At 44.9% G+C, this 23,743-nt stretch overlaps 1 protein-coding gene across 3 annotated transcripts; it reads left to right on the forward strand.

Annotated features, from left to right (window-relative positions):
• The first annotated feature begins 1,007 nt into the window (after positions 1-1,007).
• Positions 1,008-23,448, forward strand: LOC311247041 (para-nitrobenzyl esterase). Of its 3 annotated transcripts, none has more exons than XM_084337330.1 (10): positions 1,008-1,083; positions 2,140-2,410; positions 10,302-10,725; positions 17,688-17,795; positions 17,947-18,143; positions 19,696-19,895; positions 19,982-20,040; positions 20,319-20,486; positions 21,546-21,773; positions 22,173-23,448. In XM_084337330.1, the coding sequence occupies exons 2-10, from the start codon at positions 2,147-2,149 to the stop codon at positions 22,313-22,315; spliced, it is 1,791 nt and encodes a 596-aa protein (XP_084193456.1). In that variant the 5' UTR covers positions 1,008-1,083; positions 2,140-2,146; the 3' UTR covers positions 22,316-23,448. The 3 variants fall into 3 exon arrangements, with proteins under 3 accessions (XP_084193456.1, XP_084193455.1, XP_084193457.1); XM_084337329.1 differs by having other exon boundaries at positions 1,020-1,088; XM_084337331.1 differs by having other exon boundaries at positions 1,025-1,083; positions 2,145-2,410.
• Positions 23,449-23,743: the final 295 nt, after the last annotated feature.

The following is a 23,743-nucleotide window of genomic DNA, read 5'->3' on the forward strand; positions in this document are numbered from 1 at the left end:
TTTTACTGACTTTACACTATTATACTGCACTATTTCTCTGTGTTTTATGTTTTTATTCTCTTTTATTTTATATATCCGAGGCTGGACATCCGTACTAGTCAATTACTGTTTTCCCACAGATAGGGAAGTTTTGGGACCATGAGCAGAAATGTGAAAGGCTTTACAGACCAAGTCTTGGTGTCTTTATTATTTATTATTATTTGTATTGCACTGCACAATTATCTATTGCTTTTTATTACAGGTTCGAAACTGTCAATTCAACTGTCAAGCGAGAAAGACTGTCTTTAAAACTATGTAAGACCCAGGCCTAGAACCGCACCCTGAGAGAGGAACTGCGCCCTGAGAGGGAGGTTTGCCCCGAGTCGGAGGTTCAAAGGGTCAAAGTGGGTATCAAACAGGAGGGAAGACTGTCAGGTTTTAAACTGTGGATACCAAACAGAAGATAAAGATGACTTTGAACTGTACAGTAATCCAGAACTATTTTATTGCACTGTAAAAAACTGTGATTTTATAGTGTGTCTGCACTTTATGTGCTCATTTCATCATTCATGTCTTTTCTATTCTACTAAAAATGAATCAAACCATAAAGAAGGTGGCCTGTTGGGATGTTAGATCCTAATGTGAAAAACTGTGATTTTATGTCTGCTCATTTTACCCTTGCTATTATTTGACTTATTTTTACTTTTATCTTTACGCCCCACTATTCGCTGGGTGCATACTCTGACCTTTATCATGTTTTGTAACAGATTACAGAAGGCTAAGCCTATTGGAACGTGAGGTTCTGATATGATTTGATTAATATATCTACATTATTTTATCCCACTTTATGCTTTGCTCTTGCTGCTTGTTTTACACTGATTTTATGTTTTATTTCTTACTGATGTAAAGCACGTTGAACTGCAATCCCCTGTTTGAAAAGTGCTGTAAATAAAGTTATTATTATTATTACTGTCCCTTTAAAAAGAAAAACACTCACTCCTCTATCCGCGCACGCGCACAGTACACGGTGAAGGACAAGCAACTGCGTCATTATTGTTTGTAGTTGTCATCGCATCATTTCACGCTCAAGTTTGTTAGGATATGGTACAGTAAGTAGCTATTATTGGGGTTTACTTTTAACCCATTTTGCAATTAGACTTTCACGAATATAGCAGTCATAATATTGTGTAAAGTAAGTATGTATAAATAGAAAGGAATCATAAAGGAAGCAAATACCAATTGATAACTTGAACGTTTTTTTTTATCTAGCAAACCATAACTGCGTGGTGTGTGTAGATAACAAGACGTGCAACATGTTAGTGATGATGAATTGTGGACGTTCGCTGCATGTGGGAATTAAACTGACGCTTGAATCCCAATGCAAACTAATTTTCAATCAATCCCACATCGCCACACATGTACAGTAACTAAGTACTGTAGCACGGCGTCTTATCCTGGACAGTGGGCATGGTTACTTTAGCATGGGAAACAGGACATCCGTTTATTGTCTGTCCTTGCTCTCCTGTGTGTCACCAAGCTGCTACCATTGTTTGAAACATGAACATAGCGAACACAACGCCACCAGCCTAGATAAACACAAAATAATAAAGTGTACAGTAAATTATTGCTTTTAAAATGTTAAATTGTGATCATCTCTAATAAGATAATTGAAAGCTGACAACACTTGTGAGAGATTCGCTGGCAGGACAGAACACACACACGCGCGCACCTACACACACGCACACACAAAAAGAAAGAAAAAACCTTCCTAATAGCCTAAATCTTTTCTAACTCTCTGAAATGACTCTAAAAGGACATTTTTATGTTTGCTTACATTATTTGCCTGGTGCACTGTTGGATTGAACTGAGCTGGGAGAGCTACAGCCAACTCCAGCACATAGGGAAAACACAACATGCCTACCGTATTATTGGTGGTCCAATTGATGAGATGATCAGAATCTTATCAGAATCATGTCAGATGAGTATTAATAAAAAAAATAGTAGCAGCAATTAGCCTTAAGAGCTTTTTCTCAGCTACACAGCCTGGCTGCTTATTACAGTAGAACAGACACACACAAGCACATTTATCAAGAACTCAGAAGTGATTTGCATACTATAGTATGAGCCATGGTGTTTTTTCCCCCTGCGTCTTGTGTCCAGAGTAGAGATGAGCGAGGACGTGTTTGAAGTTCCTGAGGGGACAGAGTACCGCTACTTGGTCCAGGAGGAGGGGGAGGAGGACGTGCAGTATGTCCGCCACAGACACTACATCAGCCCCTTCCTCGTCCTCTCCAGACGCTGCATCTTTCTCATCTCCCTGGGCGTGCTGTCCCTGCTCGGCCTAGCGGGCTACCTGGCCGTCGTGGCTCAGTCCCTGCCCCCCGGTGCGGCCCAGGTGTCCACCGACTGCGGTGACTATAGAGGACGACATGTGAGTTTACTTCACACTCTTTGACTGTGGCAGCAGGCATTCACGATAACTGCCAGGTTGATACCAGGCTGATACAGGGTTGCGATAACAGAGAATATCCAATACTAAAATGTGATGCCGAGAGCCATATGATATAACATGTCAGAAATCTGATCAAAGCAACCACTAACCTTTGTACTGTCTCTTACTATTATGCACTACTAAGGAATGTACCTTGCCTATAGTATAACCTACTATGCTAATATGCACTCAAGTCTGTAGCACTCAAGTTCCACACTGTTTGACGAACAATGTTACTTACCCTTAGCAGCCAGAGTTGTACCCTTCCTGCTGACCTGTATTACAGAACTTGTAAGTCGCTTTAGATAAAAGCGTCTTTAAGATGTGTTAGATATCTAACATGTATATGGTCTCTATGGAGAAAAACATTTATTCAGTAACTTTTCTCCAGTTACCCCAAACCAAGCGTCAAAATATATGCTGTTCTATAAAGCTAATGCATCAGAATGCTGCCTGGTATCGGCCTCTGCTTAAAAACAAGGACTCAGAATCAATATTGTCAGTGAAACAGTGATATTCATGCATCTCCTAGGTGGAAGAGGGCATTTACTTTGGTAAGACACCTTGGGCTCTATTTTGGTGCTGGCACAAGGCCGGCTGAGTCGCAGATGATATGATATGATACCGCTCTCATAGAGCACCTACGGGCAGTGGTGCGTTATTGAAATCATCTGGGGTGACACGCACCACGTGCACGCGCACTCCCTGCGCGTGCGCGCGCTCCCGCGAATGCGCATTTAATGTCCCCTCGCTTGGGCACAGACTAAAGACAGTGCCTAATTGCCTCTACGAATGGAATGTAACACGTCTTCACAACAAGGTTAGGTGTGAATGTGTCTGAGAACGTATTTAACACACCTGACGACCGGAGCTATTGATATGCAAATAGCGAGTGAGGTCCCACACCGTGGTACCCCGTGCCATGAACAACGCATGCCTGCCTACGGGTGGCTGCAATTAGAAACTGGCCCCTGTAAATGTCAAAATCCTCCCCCACCCAACCCAACCCTCTCTAATGTACAGTTTCTTCCCCTTCGGATTTCTATTTTATTATGATGTTCTCTCTTTCTTACACAGTACCGTATATTTGTATGTCTTGTATGTCATAAATGTCTTGATGAATTGAAAATGCAGGACCCTTGTGTAAACAAGACGAAAGTATTTTTCTGGTCTTCATCCTCTTAGCAGTTGTTTGTATTGAGCCGTACTGTATTGTACCCATTCTTCAATGTGTTAATAAAGTTTTCAATTAACACTATGATCGCCGATGACGAGTTAAGACGTCATTCCTAGCCATGCTCATTCTGCCGAAGACGCCGTAACTCGTCTTTGATGTCAATATTTCAAAAATCTGTGATCAAAATCATATTTCCCCTCCGGAGCCCTGAGACACACTGCAAAGCTCCACTCAACTCTCTAGCGGTTCAAGAGCGCCATCTGGTGGCCGATCGGCAGATCGCCAACCGGAAATGACCCTTTGAACCGGAAGTGCTCATCCATATGTGGTCCGGGCACTCGCTATCGTTAGAGAGACTCCGTCTTGACACAGTGAACATCGATCGGTGCAAATAACTCGAAAAAACAACATGATTTGGACGTATATACTATTATACAACCTGGAAATGGATCGGGCATTTCTCCATCCCATAATAGAAAAAATTCTGTTCCACGCTCATCTGCCAGCGGCGCGAGGAAGCCACGGTACGATTCAGCGTTATATTCTAACGTGTTCCATATAAACTGCTATGATGAACATATGACCCACTCTGGATGAATCATCTAACGCTGCCCACGGAATTATAAACGGCCCCCCGCCCATCCGGTCATCATCAGATGATATGTAGTAACTTCTAGAACCACATCCAGTTGAAATTTTTTATCTCGCGCCGATTGCTATCAAACTGTATTTGATCATCAATATAATGCATTTAGGGCTATAAATCACGTTCTGAAGAAAGCTGCAGAAAACGATAAAAACATACTTATACTTTAGACCATATTTTAGTATGAATATGTGAATGAAAAAGTTTAACGTTGCTACACCCTGAACAATACATATAGGACATTGAATGGGCCATAATAATGGCAATTTAGCAATAGAATTTAAAAAGTTATAGCCCTGCAAAGAAGGGGAACTTCTCCATAGACAAATAGAGCTGGCTAGGGATGGTAAATTATGAATTTAACCCATGGCGATCAAAGTGTTAATATTGCGCCCCTCAACCAATAGTTACATCGGCCCGGGGCGCAGCCCGGGGAAAAAAAGAAAAACGGAAAGACAGGAACAATACGAAAACAGGAAAAAAGACATGCAGGCCAACCAAGCAGACAGAGAACGGACGGACATAATACACCATTCATACTACAACACAAAACTAGCTCATGGATTTTTTTATGGCGAAAAGATGCAGGCTGATTGGCAATTTCATCAGATACAAGGTGAATTATTTCTGTCTGCGCCTGTTTGCTAATTTTGGGTCTGGAAAGGAACCCACTTGTGCCGAGATTGGTGGAGTGGCACGGTTGGGTGGGGTTGTGTCAATACAGATCCACTGGTTCAGTGCAATTCTGGTATCCATTTTGGCATGAAATCGTGCCTGCGTCTCTGCCCACTCAGACACTGGCGCTCCGAGCTATTTTCAGGACCGTAGTCTAGGCGAGGGTGCACAGGAACATCTGTCCAACTTCCAACAAGTCATTTTTAGGGATGTATTTTCATCCCATTTTGAAGTAAACCCTTTAACCCTTTCACTGCCACACGACAGAAGGTTAACCCTTTACTATCACCGTCGGTCGTGTGGCAGTGAAAGGGTTAACCGGCTGTTCTGTGGCAGTGAAAGGGTTAACCTTCTGAATTGTCGCAGTGAAAGGGTTAACCGTTTTGGTAGTGCGGCAGTTTTATTCCATATTAACACTTTGAGCGCCACACCGTGTTTTCCTTTTTACCCCCTTGAATGCCACGGCCCACTCCCAATGTTAACGTTAATATCGCCTAATCTATGTTTTAAATTATGGCTATGTGTCTAATCTGCCCGTCGCTTATCAAAGAATAATTTTCCAGTCAGTGTTGTCAAGGCAGATTGGTTTTTTATCGCTTCATTTCCGTTTGAGAGCATTTTGAAAAGCACCCGTTTTCAGGTGAAAAACAACATATTCTATGATAATCGCCTTTTACTGGAATATTCCAGAACGTTGATATTTGTCGTCCTATTTATGAATCGTTTTCAAATAAACGCTAGATGATCAATAGTATACGTGCACGCACGTTCGAGCCGCGCGCTGATAATAGCTGCTTTCATTTCCTCATGGATTTGACAGTGAAACAGCTTGAGCACATATCACAAAAAAGCTTATCTCCTCGAAAACTAGTCTGATTATCCTAACACTGATAATAACATAGATTCCTTACCTGACATCAGATGGTATCCAAATGGTATATTCCAATTCCTGATCACCATTCGAAAAAATTGATAAGTATATTGATCCAACGTGTGTACAGTATAACCCATGCTCGCCGCGGCTCAGAGGATCCAGAATGAACTCTGGTAACTCCGGCTGCATCAGTGGACTGGAAAATGTGGACTGGAATATTTTTTTCCCCCATCCATTTTCATTGAGTCCATTCCAAAAGGGTGATTTACCATCTGGGAGACGATAGGGGGCGCTTTTTTCACATCTGATCGCCGGCGGCCCCTGGGTAGGCTAGGGTAGGCTCGCGTGATGCAATATGATTTCAGATCGCTAAAAATAAAAAATCAGAGAAAAGCCGTGACGTGGCTTTCAACGTAACTATCGTAAACACGAGATTAGCCGTGAGTGGCGCGCAAAGTGTTAATAACCGGATCAAGATCCCCGATCGACTCTGCAGATCTACCCGCCTCTGTGGAATCGGCAACATGCAATACCGGCCAGATCCTCTTAGGGGCGCCATCGCTCCACTGCAGTATCATTGTGGGCGAATGGAATTTTAATTTTTTTTACCCTCCAACGGAGTATCATATTACTCTGATCACAAACCAACAGCATGCACCGTGTATCACGTTTCGAAGCCGAGATTTATCATCAACCAATGGACATATCGATCTACCAGATGCCGATCGATAACGGGGAAATGCTGCCGGGTATCACACAGGCTGACGGTAAGACATTTATCACCTAATTTATAGCCGGATCGGAGCTTGCTGTGCAACGCTAGCAATCGATCTGTGAATGTGGCTACTTACACGGACACTGTATTGGTAATCAATAATATTAATCGACGTCCCCCGCCGCCCCCCTTTCATCCATAGATGCTCTGGGATAGTCCGGATCATAAGCAGTTTATGTTATTTCATTAGCATATATACAACGGAAATGCCGTTGAATATAACGTTAGTAGCCTTTAGCTCTATAACTAGCTTTCCAGAAAATAGATGATACGAAATCTGCGATAAAGCTTATATTCACGGCGCTATAAAATGACAACCTACCGATGGATTTCTTTTTCTTTAAGCCATTCTGAAGGGACGGTTTATGCACTCAATTGACAATGAGAATGGACAGATAGCAACACTATAAAGTATAGATATAGCTGTTAGAAAACCCACATGTTTGTTTACATTCCCCCGTCCTCTAGCCACTAATTAGACTAAGCCCATCGGTCGTCAAAGTGTTAAGCTTTTCACTTGTGGTTATTGAATTCATGTGTCAATCCCAAGGGGATCAATAAAGAAATATCTTATCTTGTGCATTATTGTTATGCACATAAAACACCATGGTGAGACCCATCTCAAACTGCACCCACTTTTCTTGACCCCCCCCCCAATTACAATTGTTGCTTCCCTCGGATAGGAACAGTTGTGATTGGAGGATCAAGAAAATAGGGCTGGGTTTGAGATGGGTCTATTACAGTTACTCAACCTAACTAATAGGATAACTGAATGCAACTGTCGGCACAACACACTTGAGGAGAGTGACGGAAGACTGAATAGTAAAAATGTAAGAGTAGTATAGGGTTGTCTTCTATCCATATGCAGTGGAACAAAACGCTCTCCACAGAGGCACGTGCACAGATTAAATTTGTTTGAATTCTATTTATTTTTGGGCTTTTTCTGTATTTTTCACCCATCCCAATTTGGTCGTTATGCCAATTCCCTTCCTGGTCGTTGCGCGCATTGCCCCACTGTCGGCCTGGGGAGGGTGTAGAACTACCACATGCCTCCTATGATACATGTGGAGTCGCCAGCTGCTTCTTTTCACCTGACAGTGAGGAGTTTCGCTGGGGGAACGTAACGCGTGCAGAGGTTCACACTAGGGCTGGACGGTATGGTCTAAAATTTATATCACGGTATCATTTGAAGCATAAACGGTAACGGTATATATCACGGTATATTAACTTAAAATGTCTATATAACTGCTTCTGAAGGGGTAAAACACTGGTATGGCAGCTATTACTGTACTCTTGTATTACTAGGACATATTTCACATAGTACAGAGGTATTTTAAGAAAATGTATTGTGCAAAACTGCAATAGAAGAATGAAAAACCTTTTCTCAAGTGTCTGCAGGCAGGTAACGCGTATCTTGGATCCAGTGCTTTGACCATGTCTTTAAAGCCCTTTCGATCGACAGTTTGGAAAGGAACCATGTCCTTACACAAGTAAACAGTGACAGCATTTGTTATGTCATTTAACTTAAAGGGGACCTGCATTGCTATTCCTAGCACTATTTGGGCAACTTTACACAATTCCTGTGAGTCTATTGAAGACATCTGTAAGGTTTTTTTCAAAAAATGCATTGTTTTATATTTCTAATAAAGTACTCAAAACCATCATTTTTCAGCCTCAGGATTTCAGGCTGTTATGGCCTGGCTCCGCCCATACGCACTTTGAGTGACAGTCAGCCCACACAGTCTGCGACTGGTAGAGAGAGAGAGAGAGGATTCACTTCCTTGTGTGCGTCCAGCAGACCAGGGGCTGTTGCAGTGGAAAAAGCTGTGTAGTCTAGGTAGATTGTGGGCGGGCATTAGCTCCAACCACAAAGCCAATCGCATCACTGTCCGCTTACCCAGGGCCCCGGTGACGTCACGATATGCCTCAAATCAGGATGACCTAATTAAATCTAGCAGGAAATGGTCTGAGCTGAATGAGAGCAATCCGCCAATATGGTATTGAGACACAAAAACACATTGATACTAACTCCTATTACTATAATACAATGCTAGAGACTCAAAAATGACATTTATAATGCATGTCACCTTTCTTAAAACGTAAATAATCAAAAATAATCAAATGATTCTGTTACAGGCAGTGGTGCGTTATTGAAATCATCTGTGGTTGCACGCACCACGTGCACGCGCGCTCCTGGCGCGTGCGCGCGCTCCCGCGAATGCGCATTTAATGTCCCCTCGCTTGAGCACAGACTAAAGACAGTGCCTAATTGCCTCTACGAATGGAATGTAACACATGTCTTCACAACAAGTTAGGTGTGAATGTATCTGAGAACGTATTTAACACACCTGACGACCGGCGCTATTGATATGCAAATAGCGAGTACTTATCTGGGGTTGCACAGAGTGCAACCCCGTCCCATGAAGAACGCATGCCTGGTTACAGGCACTGCTGAGCTGTACTATAGCTAATGTCCATCAATATCTTCCTTTTTTTGGGGGGGGCGGCTAAGTGGCGCAGTGGGCTAGGCGCTCGCCACTAACGCAGGAGATGCTGGGTTCGAGCCCAGCTCTCGGCGTTGCTTCCGGCTTGGCTGGTCATTCATACTAATACAATTGGCAGTATTAGGGGGTGGGAAAGCCGGTGGGTGGGGATCGGACGTTGTGGACAGCGACTCCTACAGGTCGGTTGGTGCGCCTGTACAGCAGAATGAGGAAGTATCGGGGGCAGCGTGAGCCTCCCATGCGCTACTCCTCGCCACTGAGAGATCGCGCTGTGCAGGTGAAAAGATGCGACGGCTGCCTCCTCGTGTACCGAAGGGGACACGTGATGCAAGGTTTCGTCCACATTGCAGCCGACCAGTGGGAGGCATGGTCTAACAACGTTCGAGACAGAGGAGGGTAGAATTGGATAATACGAAATTGGGATGGGAGAAAAATAGAAAATGGGGAGAAAAAGTAGATAAAAAAAAATATCTTCCTTTTTAATGAAATAGGTTCAAGAATCGAATCAGGATTCTGAGAGCGAGAGAAAACATCAATAGGCTGCTAGGAGTGGAGCTAATATTAGCTTTCTGAGGCTACATCAACAGTTAACATTACATAAGGTTTTAGCGCGACATGGTCATTCCAGAATGGCGAGGATGCAAAGCATGTTAGACGATTGGACCCGTTGCAGAGTTTACATTACACATAGAAACTGCGCAACTCGCGAGAGAAGTTGTCACACAGCTGTCCGCTCTGTTCCGTGTCTATTATGAAATGACAATTGCGCGTTGACATGCCCACTACGCAAAGCCTCTGTGCTCCTAAATAATTTTTCCAGTTCGCACATATCTATGTTTAGGGGCAAATGCGAGTGAAATAGTCACACTGTAGAGCCCTGCCTCAGCAAGCTAACGTTAGCGCCACTCCTAGCAGCCCCCTCCCTCCACACTGTGGTTACGTCATTTCTACTTTAGAGTTGCTCTACCGGTCACCAGGTATAGTCAAAATCCATACCGTAGCGCAAATTCATACCGTTTATACCGTCCACCCCTAGTTCACGCTATTTCCCCCAGATCCCCTCCCTGCTGAACAGGCATCCCGGCCGACCAGTTGCCGGCTGAAAAATGCACATCCTATCGGACACCGCTTTAGTGTTCAGAATTGTTGTAATGATGGCAATTGTCACTCTCTCCTGCAGGAAAAGGGAGCCTACTCCTTCAAGGGCATACCATACGCCGCTCCCCCCCTCGGTACCCTCCGCTGGGCCCCTCCGGCCAAACCGCTGTGTGGGAAGCGGGTGGCGAGGAGCGCCGGCAGCTTCCGTAGCATGTGTCCACAAGTGCACCCTTTGTCCAAGATGGGGAAGACGATGGGCCAAGAAAACTGCCTCTACGTCAACGTTTGGACGCCCAGCCTGCAGACCAACGCAGGGCTGCCTGTCATGGTGTGGATCCACGGGGGCTACCTGCACATGCTGAGCGGAGGCGAGAAGGCCTATTCGCCCACAGAGGAGCTGGCCGCCAGCACGGGAATGGTCTACGTCAGCTTTAACTACAGGCTCAACGCCTTTGGCTTCATGGCTCTGGAAGTCCTAAGAGAAGGCTCTCCCACCAACACCTCAGGTTTGGCCCCCTGGTAGTATAGTAGAACCCAGGGGTGTAAAAAGTACCCAGAAATTATACTTACGTGAAAGTATGGGTACTGTGACATCCTCCGGGCATGACGCAATTAACACAAGTAGATTTCTTGAACTGATTTTAATGAAGCTTGTTCATTCTCCATCCAAACCGTAAAATCTGTATGACATACAAATGCATACAAAAGATACCATAACATTGAAGTCCATTAAAACCATGGTCGGAACATCACTGTAACATATACCACAATCATCATCTAAAACAATCAATACCTTATTGGCTGCGTGCCAGTATAAGAGAACATCGATGCGTTATGGTAGTATGTCTTCGATCCGTATCTTGGAAGATGTCTTGTTAAGCTTTTGGCGCGACCCGAGTCAGTCGCCATGGGTTTTGCTCAGCAACGAATGTGCACATTTTTAGTTATTATGTTTGTTTTTACTACTTTTTTTATCGAAGCATCACTGGCGGGGACGTCATACGACCGCCAGTCACTTATTGACCTAAACTCCGGACTCAAAGAGGAGTTTAGAGACACTTTATCATGCCAAGAATGGCCAACGGAGATCAGAAGAGACAATGGAGACAATGGTCAAGCGGGAGACGGGACGCAAGACAAAGAAGAAACACAGGGGGAAGAGGAGCGGGATCAGATTAAGACTAAGAAGATCTACTTACCGTCCGGCTATTCCATCTATCTTCCTGGCGAATGCACATTCGCTAGAGAGTAAGATGGATGATTTACGAGCGCGGGTCCGATTCCAGCGAGAGATGAAGGAATGCAATATCCTGTGTTTCACGGAGACCTGGCTGAAATCAGTGACTCCCGATCACAGCATCTCTCCCTCCAACTCCTTCACCATCTTCAGAGCGGACCGCACAGAAGCCTCCGGGAAGAGCATCGGCGGGGGTCTATGCCTTATGACCAACAACGGCTGGACTAGCCCCGGGGAGGTGAAGATACTCTCCCGTTCATGCTCTCCCGACATGGAACACCTCACGATCCAATGTCGCCCGTTCCATCATCCGCGCGAATTCACTGCAGTGATCATGACTGCAGTGTACATTCCCCCCCAGGCGAACGTCGGCAGGGCGTTAGGGGAACTACACGAACATCTGAACACACACCAGATCAAGCATCCAGACGCAGCCATGATAGTAGCCGGGGATTTCAATCAGGCGAATCTGAAGAAAGTCATGCCGTCTTTCTTCCAGCACATCGTCTGCTCCACAAGGGGAGGAAATACACTCGACCACTGTTACACCCTGTTCAGAGCCGGATACAAGGCTGTACCGGCTCCACCATTAGCGGGAGCAACAAACACGTCGGATCATGCCGCCATCTTGCTGGTCCCTGCATATAAACGGAGATCACGTGACGCCGTCGTGTCATGTGAGGTAAAAAAAATGGGACGACCAATCGGAGGCCACGCTTCAGGACGCACTAGACGCCGCCGACTGGGGAATGTTCAAGAGGAGTAACAGTGACGTCAGCGATTTCACAGACGCTGTGGTGTCATTCATAACAACACTGGCTGATAGTATCGTCCCCACAAAGAAGGCGAGGGTGTTCCCAAACCAGAAACCATGGGTGGACAGTACTATCGGAGCAGCCCTGAACTCTCGCACCACTGCTTATAACCGGGGCAGAGAGTCAGGAAACATGGAAGAGTACAAGACAACAGTCTACACTCTGCGCAAGGCTGTCAAACTTGCTAAGAGGACGTATGCCGACAAGATGGAGGCACAAATGGCACAGAATGACACAAGAGGCTTATGGCAGGGACTGAGGGCTATAACTGACTACAAAGTCAGCGCCCCCTCAATGGGGAGCGACGACGCCTCCCTTGCGGACCAGCTCAACACCTTCTACGCGCGGTTTGGTGCAAACGGTGGCACTGCTAGCCCAACGGCTAGTGACGTCACTGGTGCACCGGCTGTTGTGGAGGGGGGGGGGGGGCATCCGCGGGGGGGCGGGGACGCTTTCTCATTAACGGTACACAGTGTGAGAAGAGCATTTATGCAGGTGAACACCAGGAAGGCTGCTGGCCCAGATGGTATAACAGGACGCATACTTAAGTCCTGTGCCAACCAGCTTGCCCCGGTGTTCACCGCCATATTTAATCAATCCCTGGCGGAGTCAGTGGTCCCTGCCTGCTTCAAGATGTCTACCATCATCCCTGTACCGAAGAAACCCTCCCCAACATGTCCAAATGACTACAGACCGGTGGCACTCACCTCTGTGGTCATGAAATGTTTTGAGAGGCTGGTCAAGGACCACATTTGTGCCTCCCTCCCCAGTGATATGGACCCTATGCAATTTGCATACAGGACAAACGGGTCCACTGACGACGCGGTCTCCCAGGTACTGCACAGCACCCTCTCCCACCTTGACCGTCAGAAGGGGGGCTATGTGAGACTGTTGTTCATTGACTACAGCTCAGCGTTCAACACCATAGTCCCCACCAGACTGGTGGACAAGCTGATCGAGCTGGGTCTGAGCTCCGCCCTGAGCGCCTGGGTACTGGACTTTCTGAGTGAAAGACCCCAGGCGGTCAGGGTGGGGGGTCAGACCTCCAACACCATCACCCTGAGCATCGGGTCCCCCCAGGGCTGTGTTCTAAGCCCCCTGCTGTACTCACTCTACACACACGATTGTGTGGCCAAGTTCAGCTCCAACTCCATAGTGAAGTTCGCAGACGACACGGTGGTGGTGGGGCTGATCTCGGACAACGACGAGAAGGTCTACCGGGAGGAGGTTGAGGTACTGGAACGCTGGTGCCAGGACAACAGCCTGCTCCTGAACATTGGTAAAACCAAGGAGCTGATCGTGGATTATAGGAGAGGACAGCAGGAGACACACACACCACTGATGATTAACGGGGCTACCGTGGACAGGGTGAGCAGCTTTAAGTACCTGGGGGTCCACATCTCAGAGGATCTGACATGGTCAACACACATAGACACAGTAGTAAAGAAGGCGAAACAGCGCCTCTACCACCTGAGACAGTTAAGGAAGTTCAGAGTATCGGGGAAGATACTCCAGTCCTTCTACTCAGGAGCTGTAGAGAGCATCTTGACCGGAAACATCACTGCCTGGTATGGAAACAGCACGGCACAGGACAAGAAGGCCCTACAGAGAGTGGTGCGCTCAGCCGAGCGTACCACGGGTATTGCACTACCTCCCCTGCAGGTTCTATACAACAAGAGGTGCAAATCCAGAGCCTGCAGGATAATGAAAGACCCTCACCACCCCAATAACAGCCTGTTCCAGCTGCTGAGGTCAGGCAGACGCCTGCGAACCCCAGCTACTAGGACAGAGCGGCTTAGGCTCAGCTTCTTCCCCCAGGCCATCAGAGCCCTGAACAATGAACATTGAGTGCCACAGAACACTGAACTATCCACACACAAGCACACATGAACACACACACGACACGCACGCTGTGCACGCTCACACACTAGCAGCCACTTAACACTTTAACATGAGCGGGCACACACTCATGCTGCACACACGCACACTTATGGCCAAAAGGAAAGGCCACTTTAAATTAGAATAACAGGAACAGTGTATTGCACTACCAAAGCTACCTAGCATGTCCCATATGCTCTGTAAATAACTATGTACAGATACCGAGATTTCACACCATGTTACCTGTTACCTGTTTATTGCACAATGTTGTTTTTTATTGGATTCTATTATATGTTGTACCACTGTATTGCACATCGTTGCGGGCAAGACCACCCGCATTTCATTGTATACTTGTATGCCGTGACAATTAAAACTCTTGACTTGACTTGACTTGTCTTGATGGATTGTCCTTTGCTTATTAAGATCGACAGGTAAGTCAATAATCCATCCAAGTTCATTGTCGCAACTCAATCAGGAGGGGGCGGAAACACGTCACCGGATACCAGGTGTGCCAAGTCTCGTGAGATGAAGTAATTGCGCAAACAAATAGAAAAATAGTGCGCCACTAATATATATTTTATATAAACCAATAAGAAATACAGTGAAATGCAATTGAGTGTATTATTACTAATATACAAAAATAAGCATATAAATTGTAAACGTAAATAACTATGTTAACCATAGCTGCAGAGGGGGGGCAGGTGGCGCACGGAGATTACGTTCGTCACCAACACCGGGAGACACTAGGATTCGCCTGTTCGAATCCAGCTCCCGGCGTTGCTATCAGCTTGGCTGGCCTCTCACACTGATACAATTGGCTGTATCAGGGGGTGGGAAAGCTGAAGGGTGGGTCCTGGGCGTTGTGGACAGCGACCCCTACAGTTCGGTCGGGGCGCCTGCTCAGCGAGGGTTGGAACTGAGGAGAGATAGTGTGGCCTCCCACACGCTACACTCTCCCCGGTGAGAACCTGCGCGGCCAGGTTGGCCTGCCCCAGGCTGCACATGCGTCGGAGGAAAGCATGTGACAGTCTCCGGTCTCCCGGACCAACAGTAGGGGAAAGTACGCAACAACCAGGAAGGGTGGGATGGGAGAAAAATTGGGAAAAAGGAGGGGAAGAAAGATAAAGAAAAAAAAAAACCATAGCTGCAGTTACAGGTACCATCTCAAAATCTTACTCAAGTAAAAGTCAGAGTATCTGGCTAAAAACACACTTGAGTAAACGTCAAATAGTTTCTACTTTTAAATGTACTTAAGTACTAAAAAGTAAAAGTAAAAACTTGTTTTAATTCCGGGGCAATGAAATGTTCCGTTTCGTCTTCTTCATCACTCGTACTATCGTTTGTGGCCATCTTCTGTAGCTTGTCACTCTGACTATCTATTCTTCTGATAGCAGGTGTTTAATCAAAGATCCCCGCTTTATAGTCTTGCACAAGGACCAATCAGCATGGGTATGGGTGGGTTAATTTTCCATTGATGGGGATTTGATTGGCTGTTTTTAAATAAAGTGCGGCCGCAGGATTAATAACGTTAACATTAGTTCGGCCAGAGAAACAAATATACTAATTAAAATTGTTGGACCTGCAAGATTTGTACTTTGTAGGTCTGCATTTTAAATGTAAGGAGTAAAAAGTGTGTTTTTTTCTCTCTGAAATGTAATTGAGTAAAAGTACAACCTAATAATACTCGAGTAAAGTACAAATCCCAAAAAACAGTACTTAAGTATTGTAACGAAGTACAACTACTCAAGTACTTTACACCCCTGAGTAGAACCCAGGGACTATAAGGAAAATCAAAAGACATGCATGCTAGCTTTCCTGCCATTGCCCTTGGTACTGGCATTACAACTGGAGTTGGTCCCCACTGTGTGGCTGCCCGCTGCTCCTAAAGAGTTAGGATGGGTCAAATGCAGAGGATGAATTTCCCCAGAGAGGATTAATAAAGGTTCAACTCCTCTTAGCTTAACAAAAAAGAGATGTGGTCAGTACTTCTTGATAGCTTACCACAGCTCATCAGAATGGACCAGGCTATGTTTCACAAAGTTATAATGGCTATGCACATTACACAGGCTATTCACCACTGCAACAGACCTTGAAATATTTATAGTGTTTAAATTGGACTTCCAGCTCAATTGAATGTTTAAAAAGTGTGTACATTTCCATTAAGATATGTAAGGGATAATGTTTAAAATACGGAGTTTAAAATACCAAGCCGCCTCGGCAAGGTGTTTTAAACGTCAGTGAAGGTCAATTATTTTGCGACAATGATCGAGTATAGCTATACATTATGCCGCTTATTACATGGCTAACTTACTAACAATATACCTAATTCATTTTACATCGACTCGCAACACTGGTTCTGGCTCCGCTCGTTGCTCCGCCCTGTCATCGCCGGCAGCTTCCCCGGCAGCAGAACACCGGCAGTGTCTGGTTGCACTGATGTCAGTGGGCTTGATTGCGAACAGCTGCGCACAGCGGTCATTATTGTCCCACAGCGGTCATTATTGTCTGATAACTGACCTCTGACGCGCGCTATTGACCAATCACAATCAAGCATTTCGGCGAATGTGAAAACGCCATGTAATAAGAATATTTAATGGATCCTAATGTTATTTGGAGGGAATGTTTTCCTTTCCTGTCACTGAGGGTAGGGGTTAGGATTTATTTTCCTCGTACACTTCCCCATTTTGTTTACCACTGGGACACACACAGACACATACTAGGCTTGGGCGATAGGACGATATGATCTTTTACATATCGTGCACGTTGCCACAATAATGGCCCTCATCGTGTCCCAGATAACAGAATGATATTCAATTATGCACCTGTTATGAATCTTGTGCTTATAGTCAGTCTCTCTTTCTCTTTCTCTCTTGCTTCACTGCATTGTTGTCTATCAAAAAACATGTGAGCCTACGTTCTGACCCTGTATATAACATTACCACATGTAGCCTAACTTAGTGGAGAACGTGACAGTCAACGATGGCGAGACTGTAAGAGGGCAGTTACCAACGTTGAGTACATACTACATACAGTTGAAAAAGCCAGTTTCAAGGAAAGGGTAAATGGTCCTCATTCTCGATCGGAAATACGTAAAATTTACCAAGGAATTCCTTCGTAACTTGATTTACGTACTTATTCTGCATTCTCGAACGGCTATATAATGTATGTCTGCCTACTTTATCAATTCTGATTGGAAGGTGAATCCCGAAGATTGTAAGATTGTAGCAAAGGTCTGTGTCAAGCGAGTGACAACAAATATAAAAGCTGCCACATGTGTTCATCTTTTTTTCTGACGATAATATCATTTATAGTTTTTCTTAAAGCAATATCGTCATTCATTCTCACTTCCTCAGTCTAATTTTGAAACGTTCTAGTTCCGTGCCCTACTTCCTGGCCCTCTCATTTTGAAAAAAGTTAAACTTGGCTCAAGCTTTCAGGTACAACACAGTAAGTGGTTTGTCTTTGATAGAGAAAAGAAAGAAGCCAACACAGACCCTCTTTGCTAATCGGTGTGCCGTCATTTGCCGTCCCACCCCAGGGAACTATGGCTTCATGGACCAGATTGCTGCCCTGCAGTGGGTCCAGAGGAACATCCAAGTGTTTGGAGGGGACCCCGGGAAGGTCACCATATTTGGACAAAGCTCAGGTAAATCTTTTTATAAAATAATAATAATAAATAGTGTTGTTTTGTGACTGAAACTGCCCTGAACTGATCGTTTCATCGTTCCCCAACGGTGTTGGTAGGGATCATTTCTCTTGAGTAATCACCCAGTTGCTTTGATCCCCTTCCTGTATAGGTGGGACATCCGTATGGACTCTGATGATGTCGCCACTTGCAAAGGGACTGTTCCATGCCGCGGTGGACATGAGTGGCTCCTATGTGTACAATGCATCACTGAAGAAGGCGGAGGCAGACAATCTGGTCTTCTTGAACAACACTGGCTGCACAGACTTGGCCTGCCTCAGGAACCTCTCCACCAAGCAGATTCTACAGGCAGGACACACACACACACACACACGCACACACGCACACACACACACGCACACACACGTAGCCGGGATCGTATTGCCATCTCTGCGTTGTGTTAAAGTTCGACCCCTGTTAAAGGTTTGAGTGAGTCTCGAACCCGGGTCTCCCGCACCACGGGCGACATCGCAGACCACTATACCAAGAGGTGAATTCAGGTGAATTGGTAACATGTCTGCATGCCTTTTATGGGTGGATGAGTTTACTTGCAGTACCGCTACGTGCCACAGTCACTTCACAACACTTGAAGTCCATCGTGACTGTGGATATACTCACGGACCTCCGTCACACACACACACACACACACACACCTCCATCACCTGTTACTGGATGAATTGAATCTCACACAGTATGCCTACATCTTTACAGCCAGTCTATGCCAGTGTGACTTGCGCATAAACCAGCTCTGTCTAGTGGTGTACAAAAGGGGTTGCTGGCATCCACAGGTTGCAGACACTCTCTCTATGTAGGCTCTCTATGTAGGCTATGTGCACCTCTTAAAAATGTCAGCTGCATCTCGGTCTTGTCGGTCTTGGACAAGACATCTTGGACACATTAGGAGTGGTTGCATGTGGTTGTCAATCAAGGAGGCAAACTGACTTGTATACATGTAGTCAGTCATACAATCATTCTTCACAACGGACTGCAGCCCTGCTGTTTACGGTGCAAAGTGGATCACACACACAGGTTTAAACAAACCCTTAGTGTAAACCGTACCCCCTTACCCTAAGGTTTAAACAAACCCTTAGTGTAAACCGTACCCCTTACCCTAAGAATTAAACAAACCCTTAGTGTAAACCGTACCCCTTACCCTAAGGTTTAAACAAACCCTCAGTGTAAACCCTACCCCTTGATTAAACAAACCCTTAGTGTAAACCCTACCCCCTTACCCTAAGGTTTAAACAAACCCTTTGTGTAAACCCTACCCCCTTACCCTAAGGTTTAAACAAACCCTCAGTGTAAACCCTACCCCTTGATTAAACAAACCCTTAGTGTAAACCCTACCCCCTTACCCTAAGGTTTAAACAAACCCTTAGTGTAAACCCTACCCCCTTACCCTAAGGTTTAAACAAACCCTTTGTGTAAACCCTACCCCCTTACCCTAAGGTTTAAAAAAACTTTTAGTGTAAACCCTACCCCCTTACCCTAAGCTTTAAACAAACCCTTAGTGTAAACCCTACCCCCTTACCCTAAGGTTTAAACAAACCCTTAGTGTAAACCCTACCGCCTTACCCTAAGGTTTAAACAAACTTTTAGTGTAAACCCTACCCCCTTACCCTAAGCTTTAAACAAACCCTTAGTGTAAACCCTACCCCCTTACCCTAAGGTTTAAACAAACCCTTAGTGTAAACCCTACACCCTTACCATAAGGTTTAAACAAACCCTTAGTGTAAACCCTACCCCCTTACCCTAAGGTTTAAACAAACCCTCAGTGTAAACCCTACCACCTTACCCTGAGGTTTAAACAAACTGTAAACTCTACCCCCTTTCCATGGAACTGTCTCTGTAATTATCCCAGGCCGTCCCCTGGCAGGAGTACCCGTCATGGGCAGCAGATGATCTGGTGGACCTGCCCACCAAAGGGAGGTTCATTGGCCCAGTGGCAGTGGTAGATGGATATGTTCTCCGTGAGCCACCCTTTGAGACGTGGGAGAAAGGAGGAGACTACAACGATGTCCCCTTCCTCATAGGGACAACGGAGCAGGAGGTGGACTTTAGGTGACTACTCTCTATCTGGTTCTGATCAACATCAAGTCAGCTGTTAATTGAATCCACTTCTAATCAATCATCCGTTTCCTCTCCAGTCCTCCATATGAAAACATCTCTATGTGGACATGGGACGACTACCGGTGGTTTGTGACGGGTACAGTTCAGGCTTACTACTACTTGTTGTTGATAGCATTAGCCACCAGGGGGCAATAATTTGCATGGAAATGTCAGAGTTGCTGATAAGTGAACACTGAGAACAACAAACCATCTCTGTCACAAGTTTGATTTGAAAATAGTTTTGCAGGTGAAGTACGGAATAAGTGACTAAGACGCCATGCTGCCCTCTGTCCCGTTTCTCTCTCTCTCTCTATCTCTCTCTCTCTCTCTCTCTCTCTCTCTCTCTCTCTCTCTCTCTCTCTGTGTCCCACTCAGAGAAACTACGTCCCTTCGGCGAGGATCTCCCCAAACAGGCGTTGGAACTGTATCCCAGCTCTGCCGTTTGTCACACAGCACCCCGCTGTCCGGAGAGATCCTTCACCACCATGGTGTCTGACCTGAGGGTCAGCTGTCCTAACAATGACCTGGCCTTGAGGGCCGCCGGTATGATCACACAAATTACTGCCAATGATGATGATAATAATAATAATAATAATAATAAAAGTTATTTATATAGCACCTTTCATTAATTTAAAGAATTGCAGATTAACAAGAAGTGATTCACAGCAGTAAAAAAAAGAAATAATAAAAAGACTTAGCACAAAATTGGCAGATCAAGAGAAAAGGCATAAAATAGACAACAGCTAAATAGACAAGGTAAGGCATAGAACATTAAATCACATAATCTTTCATATTAGGATCTAACATCTTAATAGGCCTCTTTGTTATCTGTTTGATTATCATCATCAACCTTTATTTATACTCATAAAGACAATTGAGGTCACCCTCATTTTCAATGTCGTAGAGACTTTACAGACATTTCAATGCACACATTTCTACAATATAACAATAAATATTAATAACTTATCTATATAGTATAAAATGAACATAGGCATAAAATCAGCACACAGATTGACAGAATAGAAAAACAATGCATAAATTGCAGACATAAGAATAGGTATAAAAGGCAATAAAAGTAGTGCAATGTAAACATGCAGACTTAATAATGGCATAAAATAAGTACAATGTCGGTCGCTTGAAAGCATGTAACCCCCCCCCCCCCCCCCCCGAACAGTCAGTCCCCCCAAAACACCCCACACAACAATCCCTACCACATCCCCATCCAAGACGCACCCCCCGATAAAGCATGCCATGACCAAAGGAAAAACACAAAACAGCCCGCGCGCCACTCACATCGCCATGCGCAGCGGGGGGAATGCCACCCCTGCGGGCCGCCCCATCTCCCCCGGTCCCGGTGCCCCCGCCACCACGAGGAAAACCAGTGAATCCCACATCCCCATTATCACTGATACACATAATGTATTATTCTTTTTTGTTTTATTCAGCACTTCCCTTGTACTGTAACTTTGACATGAATCTAATCTAATGAAATCCGTCAGGTTAAAAAGTAGCATGGTGTCTTTAACACAATGACACACAGCATAGTGTGTTCCACAACTTGTCACCGTGGCTTGTGTTCAGTAAACCCTTCCCTGTCCCCAGCGGCCCTGCACAGTCCAGTGTACCGTTACATGGTGACATACACTCCGTCGGCAGCTGTCAACACCTCGTGGGACCTGTTGGCCTTCCCCAGCCGCTTCTCCTTCCACTGCCTGGACATCGTGGCGTTCTTCGGTGGGCTAGAGTTTGTTCTGGGGAAGCCTCTCTCGCGCGAGGACAGGGCCTTCCAGGATCTCCTCACGCATCACCTTGTCTACTTTGCCAAACATGGTGAGACAGAGAGACACTGCTTTTAGGAGTGCGTTTTGTCAGTTGTGTACATTATAATATAATGTAATTTAAATAATATAATGTATAGAATTATATTACCTCAATGCTTCAGCATGCCTTAATTTGTTCCAGTTTATCAGAGTGGAGCATATAAACTTGAATTATGAAAGGAATTGCCCGAGCAAATCAAATCAAATCAAATGTATTTGTAAGGCCCGACAACACACGTTTGTGTCCCCATGGGCCGGACACGTCTTCTTTAAACAAATTATTTTGCAAGAATAGCAGTGTGCTCGGGTGATTCTATTTAACAGTGATGATGTTTTGTTAAGAGGAGGTTTGGGGGTCGTCCCTTCTCCTCTCACTAGTCACTGTCCTGCTTGTCCTCATGTCTCCCAGGTAAGATGGCAGGACAGTGGCCAGAGTACCCCGTCGCCACTGCTCTCCTCTCCGACACCCTGTCAGCGGTCCACAACTATTCTGCCGCACAGTGCCAATTGTGGAAGGACAACGATTTCTACCAATACGCGTGGACTAACTGATCGCACAAACGTAACTCTTCACCCCTGAGAGCTGAACCTGGCATCAATGCCATCTGGCCCTTTGATCCCTGGGTCCACTGATCATCGACTGCCCACTAGCGTTTGTTCAACTCACTGCTTAATGATTGACCACAGACCCTCGAGGACTGTTCAAAGTGAAGTATTACAACATTATATAGTTAAAAGGGAATGCATCGTATGAGAACAATTGAGACCAAAATACAGGATGTTGTTGATTGCATGGTGTGCGTGTGGTTGCGTGAAGAGGATTCGATATATGTGACCGTGGATTTTAAGGAAGTGAATTTATATTGTTGTTAGGTTAAAGCTGAATGCTTGGTCAAAGTAAAGGAGTACCCGACTAATAAGCTAAATAAGCAATTTTACATTTTATACACACTTTTTAGGCTAGTGCAATTCAGAAATCAAGCTGCTCTTGTGGTTTCTATATGCATTGTCAGTGTTTTAAAGGACAATACACTTATCGTTTTCGTTTTTAAGGACCACATTTAGGTCCTTAAAGGAATTAAGGAATATCATTTTGGATCTCCGCCATTCCAAAGCTGGGGAAAGTTGTTTTTGAGTGAAAAGGGAATGTGATGAAAAACATGTTGGAAAGTGAATGTGATATTTAGAACCTTTAGTAACCATTTAGCGTTTTATTTTGAATATGACAGGGAAATTGTTTATAAGAGAAGGTTTGATGTTTATATGCAAATAACTGCTGTTTGCACTAGTTTATTAGGTAAAACTGACCACTCACTAACACTGAACCATGAGGTTTGCTGTGAAAGGCTTTTATATACTATATTGTTTGTATGCGTGTGTGTGTGTGTGTGTGTGTGTGTGTGTGAGTGAGTCAGTCAGACAGTCTGAATACAAAAAGAAGACTTGACTTCTAATTATGATTCCAGATCAATCACCTTTGCAGTGTTTTGTTTTCCATCAAAATACTCAATCATTTTGATCATTTTCAACTTCTTGCCACTTCTTTCTATGCTCTTTTTATCACTAATTTTTATACTGTTTGATTTATACGGCTTTATTTGTATTCAGGTAATATTCTGTATCATGTACCCTAATGATCTATTGACACTGATTGATACAATGAATAAAAGAACACAACATTGACATTAATGTATTGTACTTGACGTTGTTGGGAAATAAATGGCTCACTCTACTGTGAAAGAGACTTCAGGCCAGCAGATGGCACCAAAGCAAATTATTTGAAACGCCACTATTAGAACATGGAACCCCTGTGCATCTACATGACTGTACCTTTAAGGCAACATCATAAAGCTTACATATCTGTCACCATGCCACGATGCCGCGCCTGCTCAGTAGACCGCCCTGTACTGATGTACCAGAATCCTACGGCGCCCGTCTCCAGCCCGTATGTGCGTCTGTGTGTGCTTGCTGATGGTAGCC

Source organism: Notolepis coatsorum (assembly GCF_963971535.1).
Source record: "Notolepis coatsorum genome assembly, chromosome: 20".
In the NCBI taxonomy this organism is placed as follows: Eukaryota; Metazoa; Chordata; class Actinopteri; order Aulopiformes; family Paralepididae; genus Notolepis; species Notolepis coatsorum.

Bases quoted from the DNA above. Each gene is read 5' to 3' on its own strand.
- LOC311247041 (XM_084337329.1), top strand. The intron at 18,144-19,695 runs GCAGGACACACA...TAATTATCCCAG, and splicing joins CCACCAAGCAGATTCTACAG to GCCGTCCCCTGGCAGGAGTA. The intron at 20,487-21,545 runs GTATGATCACAC...CCCTGTCCCCAG, and splicing joins CCTGGCCTTGAGGGCCGCCG to CGGCCCTGCACAGTCCAGTG.